A 22,937-nucleotide genomic window follows, 5' to 3' on the forward strand; every position below is an offset into this window, starting at 1 on the left:
TTGATCAGAAAGTGCCAAGGCAATAAAGAGCCCTACAATCTAGAAAAACTGATCTTATGAAATTAAACTGTTAAAAATGATATAGTCAAATGAATGACAGGACATACAAAGGGAAGCTCTAAGCAAGCTCAGTAAAAACCAATGCTTTGTTACTCTGGTTCAATAGGAGTTATTTAAACAGTAGAAGAACACTTTGTTGAAGCACCAGCTTAACATATACAAACTATACTAGAATAAGGAATTCCCTCAAATACAATCAAACAAAAAGACAGTGAGAAAATTCAATTCTTTCTTGAGTAAAGTGAACTGGATGGATTGCTGCATATGAAGGGCCAGCATTCAGAATCCATGTTAATCAAATCGCTAAGGAGACTTTAGCAATTTAAAGTCTTGCTTTAAATTGCTAAAGTAAAGCTGTCACTTCAGCTCTACTAAAAAAGAAAAAATAACATAACAGGTCCAACATGTCTAACAAAGCACTGAAAACAACTGCCTGCAATTGTTTGTGACTAAAATGAACATATTAAAAGAGCCAGATATAGAAATATGTATAGTAGGCCTATTATTAAGATAGGTTATTATTAATCGTAAAATGTCAAAGTGCTGCACATAGTAATTGGGGTTTTGATTTAGTAGTAATGCTCAGCTTACAATAAATACTAGATATCCACTTCACAAAGACACATAGCAAATGTGCAGTGTAAAAAAAAACACATACCAGATTATAGGTAGTACATAATATCAATACATTTATGGGTCTATATATTCAAGATCTCAAGATGAACTGGAGGTATCTTTGAGTCAGTATGTAAGAAGTGAAATACATAATTAGAAAAAATATTTAACAAACTAGCATTTTACATACATTTATCATTCAGTGCCTTCTGTATGTCAATGTGTATGTGTAAATTTTCAGATGAAAACTTCAATGCAACATTAGACAATTTTTAAACCTGCACTATTTAACTTTTATACTGCAGCCATTTTCTCCCATTAAAAAATATCAGAACTAGAAGGATTCCCAAGAATGAAACGCAGCACTCCACGATTCAATCCATCCAAGGAATGCTTCTCTTTAACTCGTTTTATTCTGGTCAACTTTTGTCCGCCCTAACAAAACGTACATAGTGCAGGTTTAATGTTTCATCACAATATCAGAAATAAATCACTGAAAAGCAAAGGCCGACAAAACTGTCCCCATAGAATCTGTGAAAACAAACTTGGTACTTGAAGTATAGGTTCTTCCCTCTTCCTTATTACAAGTGATGCTTTCTGGAGTTCAGCGAGTGTCTCCTCTTCCTCTTCCTGTGAGACTGTTCCCTCCTCTCTGGCCAGGGAAAGCCGTTCTCCGCAGCCCTGTAGGCTTCGTCGTACTCATCATCACTGTCAGAGTCCTGGCCGGCCGGGAGGAAGACTCCGAGAGGGAAGGCTTCGTTCAGCCTGGAGTTGAAGAAGGACTCCAGGCTCCGGCCTGCCTGCGCCACCTCCGAGTCGGGCTGCGTTCAGCAAGAGAGTGTTACACACAGTTTAGTGTCTCACATAGAATAGTGTTACAGTTGGGACCTCGTTAGGGGAACGGGGTACACCTGATGGACCAAGAGTCTGGGCAGTTCAAAAGCTGAAGCTGAAGAGACAACACTTCTAGTTGCCTCTTCACAAAAGCTCAGTTGTTGATATTAGATATTGTAGTGGGATTACGTTCTAGGCATGGGATGTCAAACATATTGACACAATATGTTACACAAAGGGTGTTGGTCAATACCAAGGATGTATTTGCATTCTTGGAAGAACATCCTTACAGATCAAACGCATAGCTGTACCGTTAAGACACTCTTGTGCTTAATGGTACAGCGAAATCCCTCGCTCCAAACAGTTGAGTTAGACACAATCCAGCCCTCAACTGTATAGCATTCATATTCATTGATTAAAGATATAAGCCAACACAATTAGATATATTAAGTTCTATTATACTGATGTATTGAACTATTCAATTCCATATAAAAGATAGGCTAAACGGACAGTAAATAACCTAATTATACTATAAAATAGTCTCAAAAAGCAATTCGAGCAGTTTCCTGAAAGACGGGGGACATTTTTCTTCCACACAGAATCCACACACGAACTGCCACCTTCACGCTTAATATGTTACCAGATAACTTTGACAAAAACATTATTTAGAAGTTTTATGTTGATCCCGGACGACCTAAGGCTGTTCTCATTGCAACCCTTGTTATTGGAAAGTTCCCTCAACCGAAGTATCCTTGGTATTGTGGGCGTGACAACAACGCATGAGGCGTTTTCACAAGTCTTTGCTGAATACAAACTTGATTTTAGAATAGCACTTTTGCTGATGAATATGATATTGAGTGAGGACACAAGACCACAACAACAGAATGGCCATGGTATTATTATGCATGTTTCGTCACACACATACACAGAAACACCCATACACACTCACACACACACACACAGTAATGTTGGCTGAATCAATTGTCCCAGGACACTGTTTAGGTACTCACGTAATTGAACTTGGCACAGTTTCGGAACATGAGATAGACATCAGCGACATACTCCTCTGGAGAGGCGTAGCGGCGCGTGTTGCCCTTGCTGAGTCTTGCCCTGATCTGAGACAGGTCCATGGGCCTTTTGATGATCTGATAATAATGTCGGGCCTGCATGTAAAAAAACAGTAATAACCTCTTAAAAGGATGGCCCCAACGCAATCTGTGAGGGTACATTAGAGTTGGTTTTCACCAGAAAGTAAGGCCACTTACGAGTGGACTGACAGGCTCGTGGAAGGGAGCGCTTAGGACGTTACTGAAGAGCAGAAGAGTCAGGCGCTGACATTTCTTTCGAGAGCAAACAGAATACAAGGTCATAAAATGAACCACCAAATAACAGCGCACACACACACACACACACACCAGTGTAGTAAAACTGAACGATTATTCGATCAACATAAAATCTTCTGTTTCCAAATAAAAATACCCCTTATAAACCCTGTCTACAAAGTAAAATATAGATTATACAACCCATTTTCAACCTAGATTGTATCAAGATTACAAAAAACTAATCTTTTTACATGAAGGGCACACCATGCTGAGAACGGCCTCAGCCTATTTAAGAAGTAGGGGCAGTTTATGAGGAACCTCTCTCTATATGTAGGTTAGGCACATATAGGTTTCAGGCTTGTAACACAACCATGGCCTACATAGCTTTGAATAATGCCACAAATCTTGTCAAATAACGGCATTGCAAAGGCTTGGAATCGCTCAAAAAAAGAAGGCACAGCACAGTGATGTTTCAAACCATTAGCATAAGACGCACCCTTTGTTTCAGTGCCTTGACAGCCAGTGACAAATTACGTACAGCGCTTCAGTAAGAGATTCTGTCTAGACGAGAACATATCTCTAGAAAGAGTGTACACCTAGCCTCCTGAGCACATGCTGATATTCCCTGTTGCGTTTCGCAAGGAATATCTGGCCTTGGCTAAGAAGGCCTTGCGTTGGAGGTCGCATATTCGTTGCGTTGTTCAAAAAACTGAAATGTATAATTCATTTTTTCTTGATTGCTTATCAGACATTGAGCACCACACTTCAATATAGATGGATAGACAGAAGTGTGGTGCTCAATGTCTGATAAGAAATCAAGGCAAAAATATATGTATTTATACATTACATTAATACTGGATTCTGCTCATTCTAATTATTTCAAAAAGCTTTGATTGCTTCAGAAAACAACTCACACGCTGGTCACAGGAAGACAGTCCCAGGACTGCTTCTGTCCTTTCCATCTCACAGTCGTATTCCACCTCTGGCTGCATGACATCCCTACACAAGGTGCATATCCAGTCACCCCTAGAGGCAAGTTCATAAAGAAACAAGTCAACCCCATGGTGTCATCTGTCAGTAGGCGTTAGAGAATAAGAGTTTGGCATTGATGTGAGCCCTTGGTTGATGTGAGGTGCGTGTGGTCTATGAGGGGAAACTTACGTCGGAAAGCTCAGAAGCGGAGGGATGTGGCAGGCCAGGTGGAAGACTTTGGGACAGCGATCGCAGCACAGCAGGTCCCCTCCGATCAGGCACACGGCACAGAAGTCCTCACTCTCCATCTCTTCTCCGTGTTGCCCCGTCTCCCCTCCGAGTCCCGGGTTGGCGATCAGCAGGCCCCTGTGGCCCATGGGGGGGCCCTCGTCTAGGTCAGAGCGCAGAGCCTGGGGCTCATCATCCCCACCATCATCATCGTCGTCGTCGTCGTCGTCGTCGTCGTTGTTGTTCACGTCAGGTTCTGATAGATCCAACTCTGGGTCAGACTCGCCAGAGAACTGGGAGTCCCTGGGGTGGTTGGACGTGATGTCGGAGTCACTGTCGTCTGCCTGGAAACTGGGTTCCGAGTCAGGGTGGGGGTGCTGGTGGCGTTGGTGTTGTTCGCCAGACTTTGCTTCGGTATCGGCCTCAGAGTCTACGTCGTCAGCGGCGTCCAGGTCTACCGCATCTCCAAGACCCCCATGATCGTAGTCCCGTTGACCAGGGGGTTGGTAGTCCGCCCTGAGGGGATCAGACTCCTCTGCGGCATCCCAGTCTCCCCCAGGGTCCCGACCTCCAGTGCCCGCTGATTCCACCAGAGCCACGGCCTCGGGGTCCACCTCAGACGACGATGAAGACCCGAGGTGCGGCTCGTATTCCTGGGACAAGTCTGAGTCGAGCTGCGGGTCGTAGCCCGGATCCGGTTCCGGTTCCGAGAGGAGTTCTGGCTCTGAGTCCGAGTCCAGGTCTGGAGAAGGCACAAGGTGTTTGGGCTCAGAGGTCCCTTGGTGGTCGTAGAGGTCCCCAGGGGCAGTGGGTCGACCCGGGCTTTGGGACGCTGTGTATGGGGGCGTGTTGAACAACAGGGTGGCCCTCTTGAAAGCAGAGCCACCGGGATTTTCCTACGCATTCAAAATAGAAGAAAAGGGCAACAATTAAGTTATGGTAAAGTATCTAAAAGGTACAAAGCATGGGACAATGCTGAGCTACTTGCATTAAACCTTTCAAATACTCAAAATGTGCTACATTAAAACATTTTCTTTGTTTGTATGTCACACGTGTCATACATGAAACACAATACAATTATTCTTATGCTTGTAGTGTGTGTGTATATATTTTATTAATACCTATAATCTTATTCATTAATCATTTGAATCATGACTCCTAAGACATTTGGTACGGATCCCAATTCTTGTGACCTTATTGTCCTTTATTTTATTTTAATGAATGTCCTTTTCATGTTTTGTGTGATTGTAGTGTGATTCATGCCTTGCCCTCGTACACCAAAGCCTGCACCTTACGACTGCAGCCCAGAGAACAGATGTCACCCACCTGGCCCCGCCCATCAGCCAGGGCTGTCCCCACCTGTCCCCACCTGTCACCCACCTGGCCCCGCCCATCAGCCAGGGCTGTCCTCTGGGAGGAGGCCCCGGCCCCGGCCGGGAGCGGGTCGCTCTGGCGCCGTCCGTGCGGGGGCAGGCGAGACACCAGGACTTTGAGCCGTTCCAGACATACCACCGGGACCTTTGGACTGTCAGCCGCCCCCAGGAAGTCCCTTTCGCTTCAACAAAACGCACACAAAGTGACCAAATGTTTTTTTCCCGCCTGACTTCCGGTTCAAGTCTGCTACTGTTGTGAGCATATTTACCTGTTGGTTTTCTGTACGTTCCTCGCTTTGCAGCATTTCTCTTCCACTTTATACTCCATTTCGTCTTTTGAAAAAGGGTGATCTGATTGGAGAGAGGTGCTTTTAAAAAACAGCTTTGAGTTTGTTTTATAGTGGACAGCAGCAGCAGAGCAATACATGTGACAACATGACTGAAACGGTGCAGCACCTGGCTCTGTCTTATAATACAACAATGGGGACGGAAGTTGCAGGGAGTTCTTTCCTCTGCAACGTGTGCGGCCAACTGGGGCTGGGTTTTTCTGCCTGGCAACACACTGGATCACCCCGTCGGACGACCTCCGCCGCCTCTCATCCATGCGGCTGTACTGAGGATGAAAGGAACGCGGGGGGGAACTTTAAAGAAAACAGCCCTCATTCCGAAAGTCCTGTCAAGCGTGTGGGTCTATTTAACGTTGAATTGAATTATTAATATAGATATACATACATCGACCAAATCAACATTAAAGGCGGCTGTATTAAACAAAAATAGAACTGAATGGAAATCGATATCAGCCTTAAGGTAGTATAAGTGGTTCGCAGTTGCGTCTCCCGGCCGGTTCCATCCTCTCAGAGAAGGGGGTTGACCAGGCTGACGGTGGGCGGGCGATGAGCTCTACCTGGTCCGGAGCTCCGCCCCCCAGGCTGGGTGCGGCGGCGGCGGCGGATGGGCTGTGTGCGGGGGCTGCGGGCGGTTCTGCCGGGATGCTCCGGGAGCGGCCGCTCCTCCTCCCACACGCTGAGCCGGAGGAGCGCCTGCTGCTGGGGGCCTCGGCTCCGCTCCCGTGGGCTGTCAGCGCCGTCTCCAGGGACGAGGTTCTCTGTCGGGGAGGAATGACGCAGGCGCACACACACACACACACACACAGGCACACACACACACACGCACCGAAAGGCACACACACACACACACACACACGCACCGACAGGCACACACAGGCACACACAGGCACACATACACACGCACACACACACCGACACGCATGCACACACACACACACAATAAAGCAAACAAACTAAAGAGGGTTTCGCGACAGCCACTGAGCGGCGACACAACAGTGATTATGTGCAGCCATTACGGTTTGTCGGAGAGACGGAGAGAAAAGAATGGGGGGTGTGTGATAAAACACACTTTCCAATGTGTCAAACACGCACACACACAGAAAGTAAATCAGGAAAATCATCATTAAAAAGATTAAACCGCTCAATCACCTTAAACGTTAAGATGGATCAACACAACCGCATAGATTATTTATGTTCACTGCTAAATGAAAGGCCTGTTATAACCTCAATTATCATATGTAAATGAAACATCAAGGTGGTCGAGATTTAGCCCGGCTTGCAAGGCATTCATTAACCCTCCTTTTCGTCTCACTCATCCATGCTGTTATTGCCTCGCTCATGTGTGCGTTTTTACACCAAAAAATAGACAACGCAACAGAACGTCTGAATGGTGTCCCCCAACTTAATCCGTGGTTCTCTGTTTGCGAGTGTGACAACCAGCCTGACGGCGGCTCCCTATAAGCTCCTCGCCGAGCTCTCGAGATACTCTATCAGTATGTTTTCCTCTGCAGAGAATAACGAGGCGGATCCGACAGCACCGCACGTGTTCATAATCACCCTGCACCTATAAACACACCTCACCTGATCCCCGCTCCCTGAGGAGAGCTGGTGCAGGACCGATGCAAAACGAGGGGGAGGACAAAGGAGGAACTTCTAATCCCGCTCCTGCTGACGTGACGGCGAGGGAGGGAGCAGGGATTTGTGTGTGGAAGAGTGGGAACCGGAACTGAGATCTAACTGGCAGCCCCTGCTATTCCCCGAGTGTCTCATTAATGCCAGGTTAAGTACATGTGCACCGGCTTCACTTCAATGGTTCTGTCATTCTACAGACGCAGCGACTTGGAAAACATGGGAACTGTTTGTGTGTTTGTGTGTGTTTGTGTGTGTGTGTGTGTTTGTGTGTGTGTGTTTGATGATTATGTGGTTGTTCAAACTTCTGACATCAAGTGTGCTCATGAGAAATGAGGCCATCCTTGATTTGAAGTTGCATCATTCTGCGCAATTTTCTATTTTAAGTGACAACTGAGGCTTTGTGTTGGATGATGCTTTTTTTGTGCTGTAAAGGAAATATGTTCCAGCTTGCTGTTTCACCATCTGTTTTATTACACTAGCTGTCAACCTTGGCAACTGATCATTTCAGCATAAAATAAAACGTCCGTCTTTCAGTATTTGGTGTGAGCGCGTTGATTTTTCTTTTTCTTCTTTTCTTTGGGACTCAAGGCTGTACTGCCTTTCCTCCATTTATCATTTGCAATAACAATGATAAAGACCTGACAACATGTATTGTTGTGCATGTGCTGGCTAAATGTTACAATAAGTCTGTAGTTGTTTCCTTAATTGTTACCTACTTCAATCTGTTTAGTGCTTGTGCACCCTTGCCTGTGTAGGTTTAGTAGTGTTTACACACGCACAACATTTCGTAGCCTAACGCCTGTAGAAATGTATGTGCTCTAAACGCATATCAAGTAGGTTGATGAATTTTCAAAGAAAAACCCGAAGAAGCCCAATATGGGGGCACAACATATGAAATTGCTCAATCATTGCTCAATGTAATCAGCGCAACACATGCATGCCCCCCACACACCAGTAAATATTGCTGACATGCAGGAATCCTGCATTTGAATACCAAAAGTGCATGCTCTTCTAAATATGTTTTGTATGAGAATGTATTCCTCACCCTGGCATCTCTGTAGTCTCCAGGCAGCGGAGGCGGAGGTGGTGGTGGTGGTGGCGGCGGGGGACTGGTCCGGTGCTGCTCTTCCCGCCGCTCCGCCTGCGTTAACCCCTTGGACTGACGCTCCACCTGGACACCGGTGGCTTGCTCGACCCTCTCCTCCCAATGCCCCCTGCTGCTACTCTTTTCCCCTCTGACTCCCACCCCCACTGTGTGTCTATGGCCGTGCTCCTCCCTCTGCCTCCCCTCCAAGGTGCCTTCTGCCATCCCGTCCAGGACGGCGGCCTTCTGCCCGGACCGCTGCTGCTGCTGCTGCTGAGGCCTGTTGGCGGGGCAGGTCTTCCCCGGGTCCGGCCTGCCCTGGAGCTCTGCATGTTGCTGCTTGCTGTGGTTCTCAGGAATACGTCCCGCTGGATGCGCTTTGCACTGGGGCTGCGGCGTACCGTGTTGGGGATGGGAGGTGAGGCTGTTGTCCTGACTACCGCTAAGATAAACAGAGTCCACACCCGGGGCGGGCGGCGACGGCGATGAGGAAGGAGGAGGCGGCGTCGGGGGAAGCGGAGGCGGAATACATTGCAGTGTGGCGGCCTGCGTTCCTGGGTTGCTGATCTGGGGGTCCCAGCAGCTCTGGAGGGACTGGGTTTGATGGAGGAGGGCGGCGGGGGTAAGGGTGGGTGGGACGCTGCAGCTAGAGCTGTAGGAGGCCGGATCCAGCTGGTTCTTGTGCATGCTGGCGGACAGGCCCGGCTGAGGGGGTCCGGCGTGCAGGCAGCACAGCTGAGGCTGGCAGCAGGCCTGGTAGCCGCCGCCGCCACCGCCGCCGCCGCAGCCCAGCTCTCGGCCTCTCTGGCAGGCCGAGGGCAGGGACAGGCACGGGACGGGCTGAGGCCTCAGTAGGCTGGGGCAGGACAAGGCCTCGGGAAAGGGGCAGTTCCCCCCCTCAACAGAAATCTGACCTGTGGGAACAACCAGTCATACGTATTTATAGATGTATTAGAATGCCGCCATGGACTACTAGGTTGATCAAGCTGCTAGTTACTTATAGAGGCTACTTGGTGATCAAGCTGCTAGTTACTTATAGAGGCTACTTGGTGATCAAGCTGCTAGTTACTTATAGAGGCTACTTGGTGATCAAGCTGCTAGTTACTTAGAGAGGCTACTTGGTGATCAAGCTGCTAGTTACTTATAGAGGCTACTTGGTGATCAAGCTGCTAGTTACTTATAGAGGCTACCTGGTTGATGAAGCTGCTAGTTACTTATAGAGGCTACTTGGTAATCAAGCTGCTAGTTACTTATCGAGGCTACCTTTTTGATGAAGCTGCTAGTTACTTATAGAGGCTACTTGGTTGATCAAGTAGTTACTTATAGAGGCTACCTGGTTGATCAAGCTGCTGGTTCCTTATTGAGGTTACTTGGTTGATCAAGCTGCTAGTTACTTATAGAGGCTACTTGGTTTATCAAGCTGCTAGTTACTTATAGAGGCTACTTGTTTGATGAAGCTGCTAGTTACTTATAGAGGCTACTTGTTTGATGAAGCTGCTAGTAACTTATAGAGGCTACTTGTTTGATCAAGCAGCTAGTTACTTATAGAGGCTACTTGTTTGATAAAGCTGCTAGTTACTTATAGGGGCTACTTGGTTTATCAAGCTGCTAGTTACCTAAAGAGGCTACTTGCTTGGTCCAGTAGCTCGCATCCCAGTTAAACTTGATCTTCACTGGTAGCCATGAGTCCAAGTAGAGCGATGGTTCAAGCAGTTGCTGCATCTGAAGTGAAATCTCACAGGGAAAAGGGCATTCACTTCGCATTTAAACACATTTATGACTTGAACTGCGATTATGTAGACTAAAAGACAGAGCTATTAATCGCAGCCTACCAACTCCTTGCTGAATAGCACTGGGCTACTGCAGTGCTGAGTCGTTGCCCAGGTAACAAACTGATGCACATGGTCCAGTTGTCCACATATCTCTATGGCACCCTGTAGTTGATCATCCAAGCGCTGCTGGAAGTCCTCGGAGATCTTCTGCAAAGGACCACAAATTCATGTCCACCATCAAAGTTAATTACTTACCTCAGGAAGTGTGGATGAATTGCTGGCTAATCAATGGTTGTTCTTTTACTTTGCCAGGCGTAGTTGCTAGGATGCTACAGTAAGCAGCTTTGACTGATCAGTATTGGCTCGCCTTCGCTCTCAGCTTTCAGGAATGATTACATCGCGGTGGCAACCCATTCCTTGCCTGTAGATTCCTCATGGTCAATCGAACCATGGAAGGGGAGGAAGAGAGGCAAAAGTAATTACCTCAAGTTGCTCTATTAATAGGCCGGCCCGTTTGTTCAGCTCGTTCATCATAATCATTTTTGCCATTTTAATCTGGTTCTCTGCCTTCCTCTGCATGATCTTTACTCCGTGGAGCCTGCAAAAGAATGGAGACACAAAATCACCTTCTTAATGCGAACACGGAAATCACAACACAAGCTTGAGATCCACAGCTGTACTCGTTATCTCATATCGATCTGCGGCCATTGTTATTCCTACAATGCCAGAGCAGCTCAATAGAAAGGAAGATATTAATTGCGGAATAGTCACCGTCTTTGTCCGATCTATCCAATTTCTAGTACAGCAGTGACAAAATGACTTAACCTTGAAACAGTTAGTCAGTGTGCATCCCAAAGGATTTGGTTTGTTTGTACCGGGAATTTCGACTGACCTGTCCTCTACCTGCTTGGCAGTGTTCTCCACACTGGCCCTCCTCTCGTCCAGCTGGACCGCCAGGCTCTCAAACAACCACTGCTGGTCCTGCAGGGCCTTCCCGATGTGTACCAGCCTGCACCGGCCGGAAGGTGACATTAACACACAGCAATGTCGGATCATTAGCCCACCTCCTCGTTACTCCGCTTCTCCCAGCATCCAACACACCACCAACACTCCAGGGTGATCAAACCTGTTCCCCCCCGCTCACAGACGGGAGAGGACATTATGCAGGTGACCTTAGAGGAAAGACACTGTGGCCTGCTCTACCGTGGAAGGCAACAGTGTATGCATAAGCAATGAGAACCAAGGCGCAACCAAGGATAGTGTATTCAGATGTTGTGGATAAAAGTGACAGGGCACTTAGAGTGTGTTGTGGCTGCTGTTGTTGCCGCAACTTTTATAACCTGCGGATAACCCCCCTCCTCCCTCCAAACCCCCCCATCTCCCCTTCCTGCAGTGTCCTTGTGCTCTGCTCGCGTCTGCCGACTGACCTGTGGTTCTTGTGGCCAGACAGGTGACAGCTGCTACAGCACAGAAGGTCACATGACTCACAGAACAGCTCCAAGGGCTCCTGTCTGTGCGTGTGGCACATGAGAAGGGGGGAGCGCGGCTGCAACCCCGGGCCTAATAGGTGGAATAATCAGCCAGAAGAGAGAGAGAGAGAGAGAGAGAGCGAGAGAGAGAGAGAGAGAGAGAAGGGAAGAGGTGAGAGAGAGAGAGGAGGGAAGAGGTGAGAGAGAGAGAGAGAGAGAGAGAGGGAGAGAGAGAGAGTGGAGGGAAGAGGTGAGAGAGAGAGAGGAGAAACGAGAAAAAGAGAAAAGAGAGGAGGGAAGAGGTGAGAGAGGAGAGGAGAGATGAGAGGAGAAGAGCATGACGCATTAGCAACCGTTTCACAACCTCAGCCATAAGGTGTGACATTGTGGCTCACCACCAGCCCATCAAAAGCTTAAGGGATATTTTGGATGCCACAGCAGTTGCAATAATAACCTATACTGAAAAGAAAAAATATGACAGTATCATAAAGTAACCTTAGTTACTATACTTTTTGTGAACCTAAATAAATTACAGGGAGGTTTGTGCATTTCCCTAAATCAATACAATTATAGTAATATGTTAACATATAATAATTTAATACAAATGAGCTTCAATGCAGAATATGGATGAAAAAGAAAACCAAACAAACTTAATTGAGTTAATTCTTGAAACTAATGAATAAATTAAAAAGTAATGTAATCTTATTATATAATTAAATTAATAAAAATTAACTTGCAATTACGGTGTCTGAATAAATGGCATGATGACATAAATGGAAATCAAGCCCATAATTGAATAATTCAACACTGTTCAACTCCTCTTCCTCAAACAACACACACTAGCACAGTGTGAAAAAAGAAAAAAAACATCACAACAATGCAAATACATACTGATTCAATTTTGGCCAACTTTCAACTGCCAGAACTTCCAAAATGGGTCACGTTACAAAGTGCATCAGAATTGGCACGCGTCAGAGTTGTAGTGTCCTTCCTGGATAATGAATGCAGCCCTACTGTTCTCTGCCGGACAGCTCAGCCCAGCCAAAGGCAGCCTGCCTACATATGGCTGCTCATGACACATCTCTCTGGTAGCAAGCCAAGCCTCAGCACCAATTCATGAACCCTAGCTGAGTGACCACATCCTAGGTTGCTTGTTAATATTCCTTACTCACAACTTTTTCGTTCCCCTTTTTGTTCTCACATGAACACGAGCAGACACTAAAAATAGCAAGTGAAGATGAAAGTGTGTGAGGTGACAATGAGATACAACGTCTACGAACAGGCTTTCCGTATAATGATTAACAATCCTGCAAAACAGTGCATCGCTCCAAGGCACACATGCCATATTGTGACTGCAAGTCGTGTGCTTCTCCTCCAACAATAATAACACACTGCTCCCTCTCATATAAACAGAATGATCATCAGTGCACTCTAAAATCTGGGCCACACACACAGACGTGATATGTAATAAAATGGTGGGATCTGCAGGAACCAGGACCCATTACCACTCTTACCGCCATGCATAATTCAATGCAACGGTTCCCACTGAGACATGATTAACAAGCAAACAGGGATGGAGAAGAGCCAGAGAACGAGAGAGAGACATCAACTAAAAGGCGACATGCAGTAGACAAGAGGAGGAGACAAAGCCACGCAGCTCTGCCTGAATCTACGGGAGCCGTCCGGGGGGATGCTACAGGAGGAGTGGAGTGGTGGACGCCCCCCCCTCGGTGGGCTCTGGTGGGGCTTGCCTGGTTCTGCTGGGGCCAGGGCCAGGGGGCCGGCCCCCCTCTGGTGCGTCCCGTCCGGACAGTGAGAGCTGGGGGGCGGAGGTGGCTGGTGTAGGTCCAGGTCTGCGTACTGGGAGGTGGCGAGCGCTCTGTGGTGTTGGTGCATGTTGGTGCACTGGTAACACAGCCACTTGTTGCACAGCGTGCAGAGGCTCTGTGCCAGCCGGGGCACGGGGCAATCTGAGCAGCTCTGTGAGGGAGAAGGGGAAGACCACCCGCTGGTGAGGGCACTGGACACATATTTCTCCGTCCTTTGAAATGTGGTATTACCTCACCATGTAGAAATGAGTACAGGAATCCGAATCTAAATAATTCGTCGAGCCACACACACACACACACACACACACACGTGCTTGCGCGTACACTTGCGCGCGCACACGCACGCACACACACACACACGCGCACACACACTCACACACACACACACACACACACACACAAACAGACAAACGTCAAGAAAGAAAGAGGTGGCAGTTCACAATCACAAGATTATGTCTATGCTAGACATGCATTTCGAAAAGCAATACAAATATATATTTCTTAAATAAATATATTAAATACAAACGCTTTCTTATTTCAGTTCACTTATTGACTTTGCTTCAAGAATCTCTTGAAACACTGTGTGGCAGAGAACAAATACCCTTTCTCTCCCTACGGCACTCAATAGCCTAAAATAGCCCTAAATATCCATTAACCTGACGCCGCTGCAATAGATTCTACATGATGAAGTAGTTTGTAGTTCCGGCTGACACCCTGAGCTGAGCCACGTGAAAAAGCAGCGCAGAGAGCAGCTGTCGGACAAAACAAAACGCAACACAACTTCATGCAGTATGAGAAAAACATGATGAACATCGGAGTGTAACCGCTAGCAGAGCACGAGGACTTCTAAGGCTCATCACAGTAAAACACACAACCCTACCCTCTCCATGTCGACGCCTCGGAGGAGCACGAGCGGCCACGCTGAGCTGTGGGGGATCTGGTGCCCGGCAGAGTTGCTCCCTCAGCATGTAGAGCAGAGAGGCTGGGGAGACAGTGAGTGAGAGGGAGAGTGAGAGTGAGAGGGAGAGAGAGAGAGAGAGAGAGAGAGAGAGAGAGAGAGAGAGAGAGAGAGAGAGAGAGAGAGAGAGAGAGAGAGAGAGAGAGAGAGAGAGAGAGAGAGAGAGACAGAACAAAATCCCGGCGCCTCAGATGAGCTGGCACGCAGAACGCCGTCCACGCCGTCTACCTAAGGCAGGAAGCGACAGTGCCAGTCACTGCTGCCTGCTCAGCCCCTGAGGACGGAGAGATGCTCCTGACATGACGACGTACGCCGCTACGCCGCTCCGCTCCTCCATCCATGTGTAGGACTACTCCACACTGCGGGCGCGCAGGACTGGCACAGTACAAGAAAAACTCTGCTCACCGCTCGCACCAATACAGGGGCCAAAAAAAGAAGAGGAACGAGCGAGAGTGAGAGGGAGCGAGGGAGCAGGAGAGAGAGAGAAAGAGAGAGAGAGAGAGTGAACTAATCCTTTTTGCTTAAATAAGCCTGTGCATAATAATTGGGAATTAGGGAGATAAGATAATTATTTTTTTCTAGGGCAAAATATCCCCGGAAGCCTTTCCCAAAATGGAGGCACAGAGGCCAAGTGACCTACAATGCCGGCAACGGCTAAAATAACATCTAGGTAGTCGAGGCAGGAGAGTGGGCTAAGTTGAGTTTAGGCAGTACTGGGCTACGCTAAAGGTGTGTGTGTGTGTGTGTGTGTGTGTGTGTGTGTGTGTGTGTGTGTGTGTGTGTGTGTGTGTGTGTGTGTGTGTGTGTGTGTGTGTAAGGGGGCTGGCTCCACTGACTTGGCTGTGTCCTTCTTCTGCATCCCTGTGTCAGCACCAGAAGGAGCAGGGGGGAGGGTGTTGGGAGAGGGGGGGCCAGGACATATCCCAGAGGAGCCCTGTGCTAACGTGGCACACCAAAGAAGAGGGTCAGGCTCTGATAAACCCCGGATGGGACTACAAGACCCACTCCTGCCAGTCCCTCTACAACTGTGGGGAATCAATTAGGATATTATCACAGTATTTCAGAGAACACAAGTTACCGCATAAACACAATCCGAAAAAGGGGAACGCGAGGAGCTAATTTAACTGCAGGGAGAAAATAGGAAATGGGAAGATTGTGTTACGATATGTATTACACTATATCTTACCTGCCTGTATCAGCACAATGTGTGATATGGTTATAAGGGAATATGAAACTGGCAAAACTTTGGATCTGAGAATAGTTGCCCTTTCAAATCCCTCAAGATGTAATAATTGTACCTAAGAGTACGACAAGGAGCCACTGTGGAACCAGTCGGAATCAAAGCACTACGCAAGACTTGTGAGAGATTTGAAAGACAAGTCTGCCTGACGACAACCCCTAACGCATGACCTACAAATCTGACAACTTTCTCTTTCCTTGGCTTTTCCCACCAGGGAGCTCAGAGCCATCCCATTCCCTCGTTGTAGGCTCGTAGACCCAGTTTAAAACACAATTAGTGCTTCCACATGCACCCTGATTTTCTCCTCTCCTCCCAGGCCGCCTCTCCATCTCTCACTTTCGTCTTTCCTCATCATCGTCGTCTTCCCTGACACCACACTCTGGCTGTGCATCTGTCGAAGCTGAAAAAGCCCACAGCCTTCCCCCTGCCTCCCTAAGTGAGGCTGGCACTGGATGAAGCCAAGCCTAAGAGCAAGCCGTCTCCAGAGATGTCACAATAATAGTACTTTCCATCGGGATGGCTCCCTTGAAAGCACACCTATGTAACATCTATTATAACTGAGGTGATGGCATCCTACCAAGATGCCCTTTGTGTGAGTTTTTTAACATGCGCCGAAAAGAAAGATGTAGCCTCAGATGTTGTCTCAGGGCCCAGCTCTTTGGTGGATCACTAAACTAAACGCGTCTGTTCGATTTAGCTATTTGCGGTTCTGGCACGTCCCCTTGTTGATGTTGACATATATCATAAGCTCTTGTCAACTTGTTACATAACGATCAGACTCCAGAGAGAACTGGAGAGAAAAAGATGTAGGCCTCCCTTTACTTTTGAGTGATGCAGCCGCCCTACTCTCTTGTCCCATGCTTTGACTGTTCTCTGCCTCAAGTGACAGTAAACTGTTGAGTTTTATTATTTGGCAATTGCAGTACAAATCTCTTCTCTTAACCTATTATCCTGTCTAGGAATCAATACACAGGGGAGGGGTGGAGAGGAGAGGAGGAGAGGCGAGGATCTGCAATTGCATTCATAAAGGCCTCAGGATACAACTATCTACAGAATGTGCTGAATGATGACAGTGTATTAAAATACTAGAGGTTATAAATAATTAAAATCCTTTGAGCACTTTGACTAAAGGTAACCTCTAAGTCCATTGCAAGAATTGAGCCCTGAATATTCCATGACTGCATGAATTCCTTCCCCATTAACACACTTGTTATAGACAAGCATTTGTTCGATTTTACTGCAATTACCAAATGAATGAGCAATTCAGTTAATGTGTTATATAAATTAAAGTTTAACCACAACAATGTCCTTCTTGATTAGATGACTAAGTTCGTTTTATCAAGTACAATCATAATGCAATTGTCATCATATTTGGTTTTGGCTGTATTACAGTATATCCTCAATGCCACCACACACTTCAATACAAATTTCGGGGTTGGCGAATGTATCTCACATTTAAAGAAACCAAATTTCTTGCCTACATTCAACTCACTCACTGGAACTCACTGGAAGCTTTCTTATCGCGCTGCTTTGTGTTGCTTGTCATTTTCCATGTCTTTGACTGGTCGTATTATTATAGGGTTACTACGGACGACTTTGAGGGACTCTGATAGGCTATATAATTTGTTTTTTTAAATATACTCTACTTGCCACATCTTATCTGGACTCTCGTAGCATATCCACGGTGCGTTTTACAAGGTACGACATCCCATACGATTGTATAGGCCTGATAGGGTGCGATATATTTGCCACAGGATAAAACAAGCACATCACTACAACAAGGGATTCGTTGGTGTGAAATAACAATGACATTTTTTTTACTATGTGGTTTCCTTTAACCAATAACAAACTAATTATCCTAGGGGCGCAGTGCATGCAGAAAACGCGAAAATGAAGACGTTATATACACGTGCTACAACGACGCCGTGTCGTTTTCGTGACAGTAAAAATGTGCACTAGAATCAAAAAGGAAAGCTTAATATACAAGTGCGTCATGATAAAAGCACTAGTTGTTTACCTTGACCTGCTCATCGCTGGAGATTCTCCCCATCCGACGAGTCTCGTTGGTCCACAACATTTTGGAGAGGCGAAATCTCGTACTTAATCGTGAGAGTTTAGTTGCTCCCATACAAATTCTGACGTCCTAAGTGCCGCGGTACTGAATTGAGACACTGCATCCCCCCCATTCTTTGAATTACGGCCGAGAATAAAGCCTAAAAAAACAAACTGCGGTGTTCCGCAAAGTTAAATCGATTTGTATTGTTAAGTCTTACACATATACAATAGGCCGGTAACACGTTATACAAATAATGTGCGAGTAGCTCTCTTAAACCGCAGAGATCACAGCCCTGCGTTTTTTTTGTTTGTTTTTTGTTAAATACATTCACAATATCAAGCAGAAGAACCTTGACAGCCACAATGGCAAACTTCGCTGTCAGAACCGCCAATCACAGCACGGCGTTGTGATGTGCAAGGACATAATTAGGTTAGAGACAGCATGGTGTCTATTTGGTGCTAGACTACTAGGCCGTCTGGGAAACCACCAAATTCTAACAGCGAATAGATTGCGGGGAAGCTGTCATTATAGATGTCAGATGGGAGAGTGATGCTATTTGGCAGGGAATGTAGGCTATGTGGCATGATCATGACAGTACTATACAAATAAATAAACAAATGTTCAACAAATATTGCCAACAATAGTCTAAACATTATGTGTTATGTAGGAACAGATTAATGTCATGGTTGATGCTTTCTATCTACCATATCAAGATCGATTATTGTCGATTATTGTCTATAAGACCTGGAGAGAGGAAAAGATCCAATAGTGCAGCCAAGAATGCCACCAACACAATTAAACACATTTAAATAAACATCTTATCCAAAGGGCTTTAGTGGGGTATTAATGGACTTTGGATCAGTGAACGAAAAACAACGTTTGAATAAAGGATGAGGTATACACATTTTGTTATTTATATTTTGAAGCACAATCATTGGGAATTGTAGTTCAATAACTTGACGAAAACCTGGGAGCCATTTTATGTATTTCATGTGTTTACTTCTTTTGTAGAAAAGACCAAACATTTAAACATTTACAACCATTTTCTTCCTTCCATTAATGCCTGTACAAATCATTAGAGACATATAGGGTTTATTTTCCAACTTTAAACATTGGACAAAAACAATGACTTTAGCCTCTGGGAGTTTCCACAACACTCAAACAAGCATACCTGGACATCAGTGGTTACATCATCAATGTTCACTTGCTCTGTACCAACTAAAGTTCGCTCCTCTTATTAGGTACCATACACTCCAAAATACATCCACATTTGAAATTAGCACTGACAGTTTACAATGATATATATATACAGTATAAAAGACTATTATTCACGAATATGCTGCACAAGATAGAAAATATTATCATGATTCAAGGTTTTCAAATGGGAAACCTGTCTGAGTGAATAGTTTACAGTAGAACGACGACTCCTCAGTTCTTTTTGTGAAGAAACTTCATTTTATTTCCTGAAAAGTAGGCCAAAATAGACAGACATCACCATCATGAAATACAACACAAGGGTTAGGATACTTCATTTATCTATTGCATTACACAGGATTGTTAATTCCCATTAGAATAAGCGCACAGTGGGTGACTTAGAGCTTTAGAATAATTGCTAAACAATAAAAATCTTGAAAATGAAAACTAAAATGAGAAAAAGACAAAGGGAAATTAAGAACCATATTGACAACCAGTCCAAACAGATTAAATTGAAATGTTGATACTGTATGAGGATGGGGCTTTAATGTAGTATGAAGTCAGCATTGAATGGATTTTGTTAAAGTTCATAAGGAAGCAGAAGCAAATATGGATGGATAGCATGCCAGAACTCACCCAGGCCTTTGAGGAACTTGTTGACTCCACTCTGTTCAGTGTCAGGCAGCTCTTCCAGGTACTGGTCCACCCGCTGTTCAAAGAGCCCTGGCAAGCCCATAAAACAATTCAAAACACGTCATGTCAAGGTAGTTTCAGGCAAGGTGCGTAAGACTTGAATATGTCTGCAATGCTGAATGGAAAATTGGAAAGATCATCACTTCGTGGGAACAGATTATTGCAAGCTAGTTTATGTTTGATGTTTACCTGAACTACATAACTACATAAACGTAGGCCTTAGTGCCTAATGCATACATTTTTCTATCACATGGCCACTAGATGGCAGCAGTAGAGAACGTACTGCTAAAATCAACCGTCTGGGCGTCTTTGTAAATGAGGCATTTATTCATTTGAGCCAACTTTTGTGTTATTTTACAATCCATTTGGGTCAGTTCATCAGTAAGGGGAACTCTCCGCTCTGCCTATCCCATGCATCTTTCCTCAAATGTGTTTGCACAGCCTTCAGCATCACATTGATCTATTGTATATACGTATAGTAGACTTGTTATTGATTGCAACACAATAAAAGGAGAAAAAAAGGCATATCAAAACATGTTGTATAAATATAACAATGTCTGTGTATGGAATATGTATTTAGTTTCCGCAATGAAATCTAGGAAGCCAATCACTTTAATACAACTTGTAATTCATATACAGTAATTCAATTCATTATTATTTCAATAATAACTCTTGATACTATCAACTATCAGCACTATAAAAATACCATGCATAAAACTCACTTAAAGATTAAAGTGAGTGAATTGTATTTGGGCAGCCCCAGTTAATGCATGTGTCGGAAAGTATGAAGCAAATCGATAAAAACATTATTTAAGGCCTTGAGACCAACGGGATGGAAAACCCTCCTACTACCAGGATTCATTGCCAGCAGCCTGATAATATCATCATCATTATCATCATTATTTGATGCCTCCAAGTGGACCAACTGTGCCACGGAAAGTATGAACAAATGTTGAATGGGTCCCGGGCGCTCTCGACATTGTGATTCTAGTTGCCATTCCCTTTCTTACCTGACCTACTTTGTGATGTCAAGCTCAAGTGCACGTGTGGGTCTACACTCGCATGTTACATCAATAAAACGAGTCACCCCCCCCCCCCCCCCCCGACACACACACACACACACACACACACACACACACACACACACACACACTCATGAACGCTGGGCTTCAGGCTTCAGGCCTTTTTACCTTTCGCCCGGCATTTCCTCCGCTCGCGGTCCTGAATGAAGCCTGCAAACATCTGGGACTCCATGAAGACGCCCAGGAAGCGGCGGATGCTCTTGGAGGCCACTGACTTGCGGAAGGCCTCGCGCTGGAAGACACGCTCCCCTCCCGCGCATCGCCCTGCGTCAGGAAGAGAAGAGTAGTGGCCCATGGCCTCCAGGAAGAAGCGGATGAAGGCCTCTGACACCAGGCTGTTCAGGGAGTTCACCCTCTGGGGAGGAGAAGAAGGGCATTCCTGAGAGGCCTTACCTCAGATCCATTGTGTATATCGCACGTCATGTCCAAGGTCAACAGAAGTGTCTGGGTTCTACAACCCTTTTTGAGTTATACAAATGTCGGTGACCAACAAGCAGCATACAATGCACTCTCACCCCCAGCACATCATTTGCCCCACAAACATTTTACACATGATTTAACAATACAAACCCCTGTCCAGTAACACACCTGCGTCCTTATGCATACATAAACACACACACACACACACACACACGCACACACACACAAACACAACCAAAAGCCTGCGATAATTAGAAAGTGTAGAGATTACTTTTCAAAGAGGACACATCTGGCAGGTCTCAAAACCTTACTATATTGTTTTGGCTAGGATTATGTGTGCGTAATGAGTAAAGGGTATTAACAAAGGGGAAAGGGCTGTTATCAGTGTGGATAAGTTGCCGTGTCCCCTGTGTTTTTAAGGGGGAAATGATCTGTCGCCCTTAGTCACCTTCGTCTGAATCACTGTCTGAGTCGAGGTTGATGATGTCGTTTCTCTGCTCGAGGGCTTGCTCGAGGGCTGACTGTAGTTTCCGTGGCAACAGAGAGGCCTCGTCATCCATCTGTATACAACCAGTAACAGTGCATTGCAAAGAGGGTAAACAACAATGTTGGGGGAAAAAACTGAATTTGTAGGCTAAAGCCAGCAGTAAAGGCCTCACAGAATGATGTGCTAACACAAACCTGACGGATGAAGCGGTCTGTTCCCAGGTCAACCATCAAAGCCTGTATGAAGGAAAAACACAGGAAATGAAACCCTTTCAGATACTGTGCGCATCTTCATATACTATGCAAGGCAAACTCCTTCCCCCTCTCAAATCTTTCTTAAATGATGTCCTAATATCAAATTGCTACCATTCAACACAATCTGATAGCTCAGAATACTTTTGAGTAAATGAGTGCTCTGGGAATATGAAGGGATTCAGTTCTAATAGGTTTGCTAATATCTGAGGAGCATGCTCTAACCAGCCAAACAGGGTTTTCTGCCAGGGACTATTAGAGAAACTGTTTGATGTGCCAACACAAAACAGTAGCTGGTGTTATCCTAATAATCCCTGTACAGCATCTGCCCTACATAGTTGCTAAACAATAACGTGTGTGAGTGTGTGTGTATATGTGTTTTTGTGAGTGTGAATGTATTTGTGTGTGTGTGTGTGTGTGTGTGTGTGTGTATGTGTGTGTGTGTGCTTGCGTTTATGTGTGAATTTGTGTGTGTGCGTATATATGTCTGTGTATGCGTGAGTTAGTGTGGTGTGTGTGTGTGTAAGTGTGTTTGGATGTTTGCATGCGCATGTGTTTTACTATGTGTGTTCCGCGCTCATATGCATGTGTGTGTGATTGCATTGCTTTCTTCACGATCAGCAACACTACACAGGTCCTGCCAACAACACTGCTGCAGAGACACAGTCAGCTGAAGTTTCACCACTGAGCAAGTCATTACATCGGCTCTAATGGGATTCTATAGTGCTTATACAGCGGGGTCAATGTCCAGGAGGACTGTGCATTGACTTTGCATTACATTGCTTTTCCAACTTGATTGTGTTTGGGTATGTCAAAGAATAACTTTTAAAGGAAATGGTCAAAATAATCGAATACTTGGGGAAGCAATTACGCAATGACTTGTTAGATGTTGTCGATGAGAAAAATACAAATTAGGACCGCTATGGGAGAGCATGCAAGGGAGAGGGAGAGGGAGAGAGAGAGAGAGAGAGAGAGAGAGAGAGAGAGAGAGAGAGAGAGAGAGAGAGAGAGAGAAAAGA

At 45.7% G+C, this 22,937-nt stretch overlaps 2 protein-coding genes across 2 annotated transcripts in view; both read right to left on the minus strand.

Annotated features, from left to right (window-relative positions):
- Positions 1 to 1,256: 1,256 nt before the first annotated feature.
- On the minus strand, positions 1,257 to 16,126 carry trim66 (tripartite motif containing 66; the record flags this gene model as incomplete). The annotated part of the gene is made up of 19 exons (XM_079736496.1): positions 1,257 to 1,496; positions 2,520 to 2,672; positions 2,775 to 2,849; positions 3,746 to 3,857; positions 3,993 to 4,927; positions 5,412 to 5,586; positions 5,674 to 5,755; positions 5,861 to 6,017; positions 6,309 to 6,509; positions 8,429 to 9,381; positions 10,084 to 10,201; positions 10,300 to 10,446; positions 10,723 to 10,837; positions 11,132 to 11,248; positions 11,667 to 11,799; positions 13,460 to 13,688; positions 14,219 to 14,289; positions 14,418 to 14,519; positions 16,072 to 16,126. The coding sequence occupies 19 exons, from the start codon at positions 16,124 to 16,126 to the stop codon at positions 1,257 to 1,259; spliced, it is 4,170 nt and encodes a 1,389-aa protein (XP_079592622.1).
- Positions 16,127 to 18,786: 2,660 nt separating this feature from the next.
- dennd2b (DENN domain containing 2B) overlaps positions 18,787 to 22,937 on the minus strand; it is a gene marked incomplete at its 3' end in the record, with an annotated part of 40,405 nt that continues 36,254 nt past the window's right edge. Inside the window, exons 16-20 of the mRNA XM_079736649.1 lie at positions 21,862 to 21,903; positions 21,630 to 21,740; positions 20,869 to 21,115; positions 19,622 to 19,708; positions 18,787 to 19,254 (exon numbers count right to left, since the gene is read on the minus strand). Coding sequence (XP_079592775.1) covers positions 19,220 to 19,254; positions 19,622 to 19,708; positions 20,869 to 21,115; positions 21,630 to 21,740; positions 21,862 to 21,903 — 522 coding nt within the window. The remainder of the gene's footprint in view (positions 19,255 to 19,621; positions 19,709 to 20,868; positions 21,116 to 21,629; positions 21,741 to 21,861; positions 21,904 to 22,937) is intronic.

The sequence above is a fragment of the Pollachius pollachius genome (genome assembly GCF_949987615.1).
Source record: "Pollachius pollachius genome assembly, chromosome: 5".
In the NCBI taxonomy this organism is placed as follows: domain Eukaryota; kingdom Metazoa; phylum Chordata; class Actinopteri; order Gadiformes; family Gadidae; genus Pollachius; species Pollachius pollachius.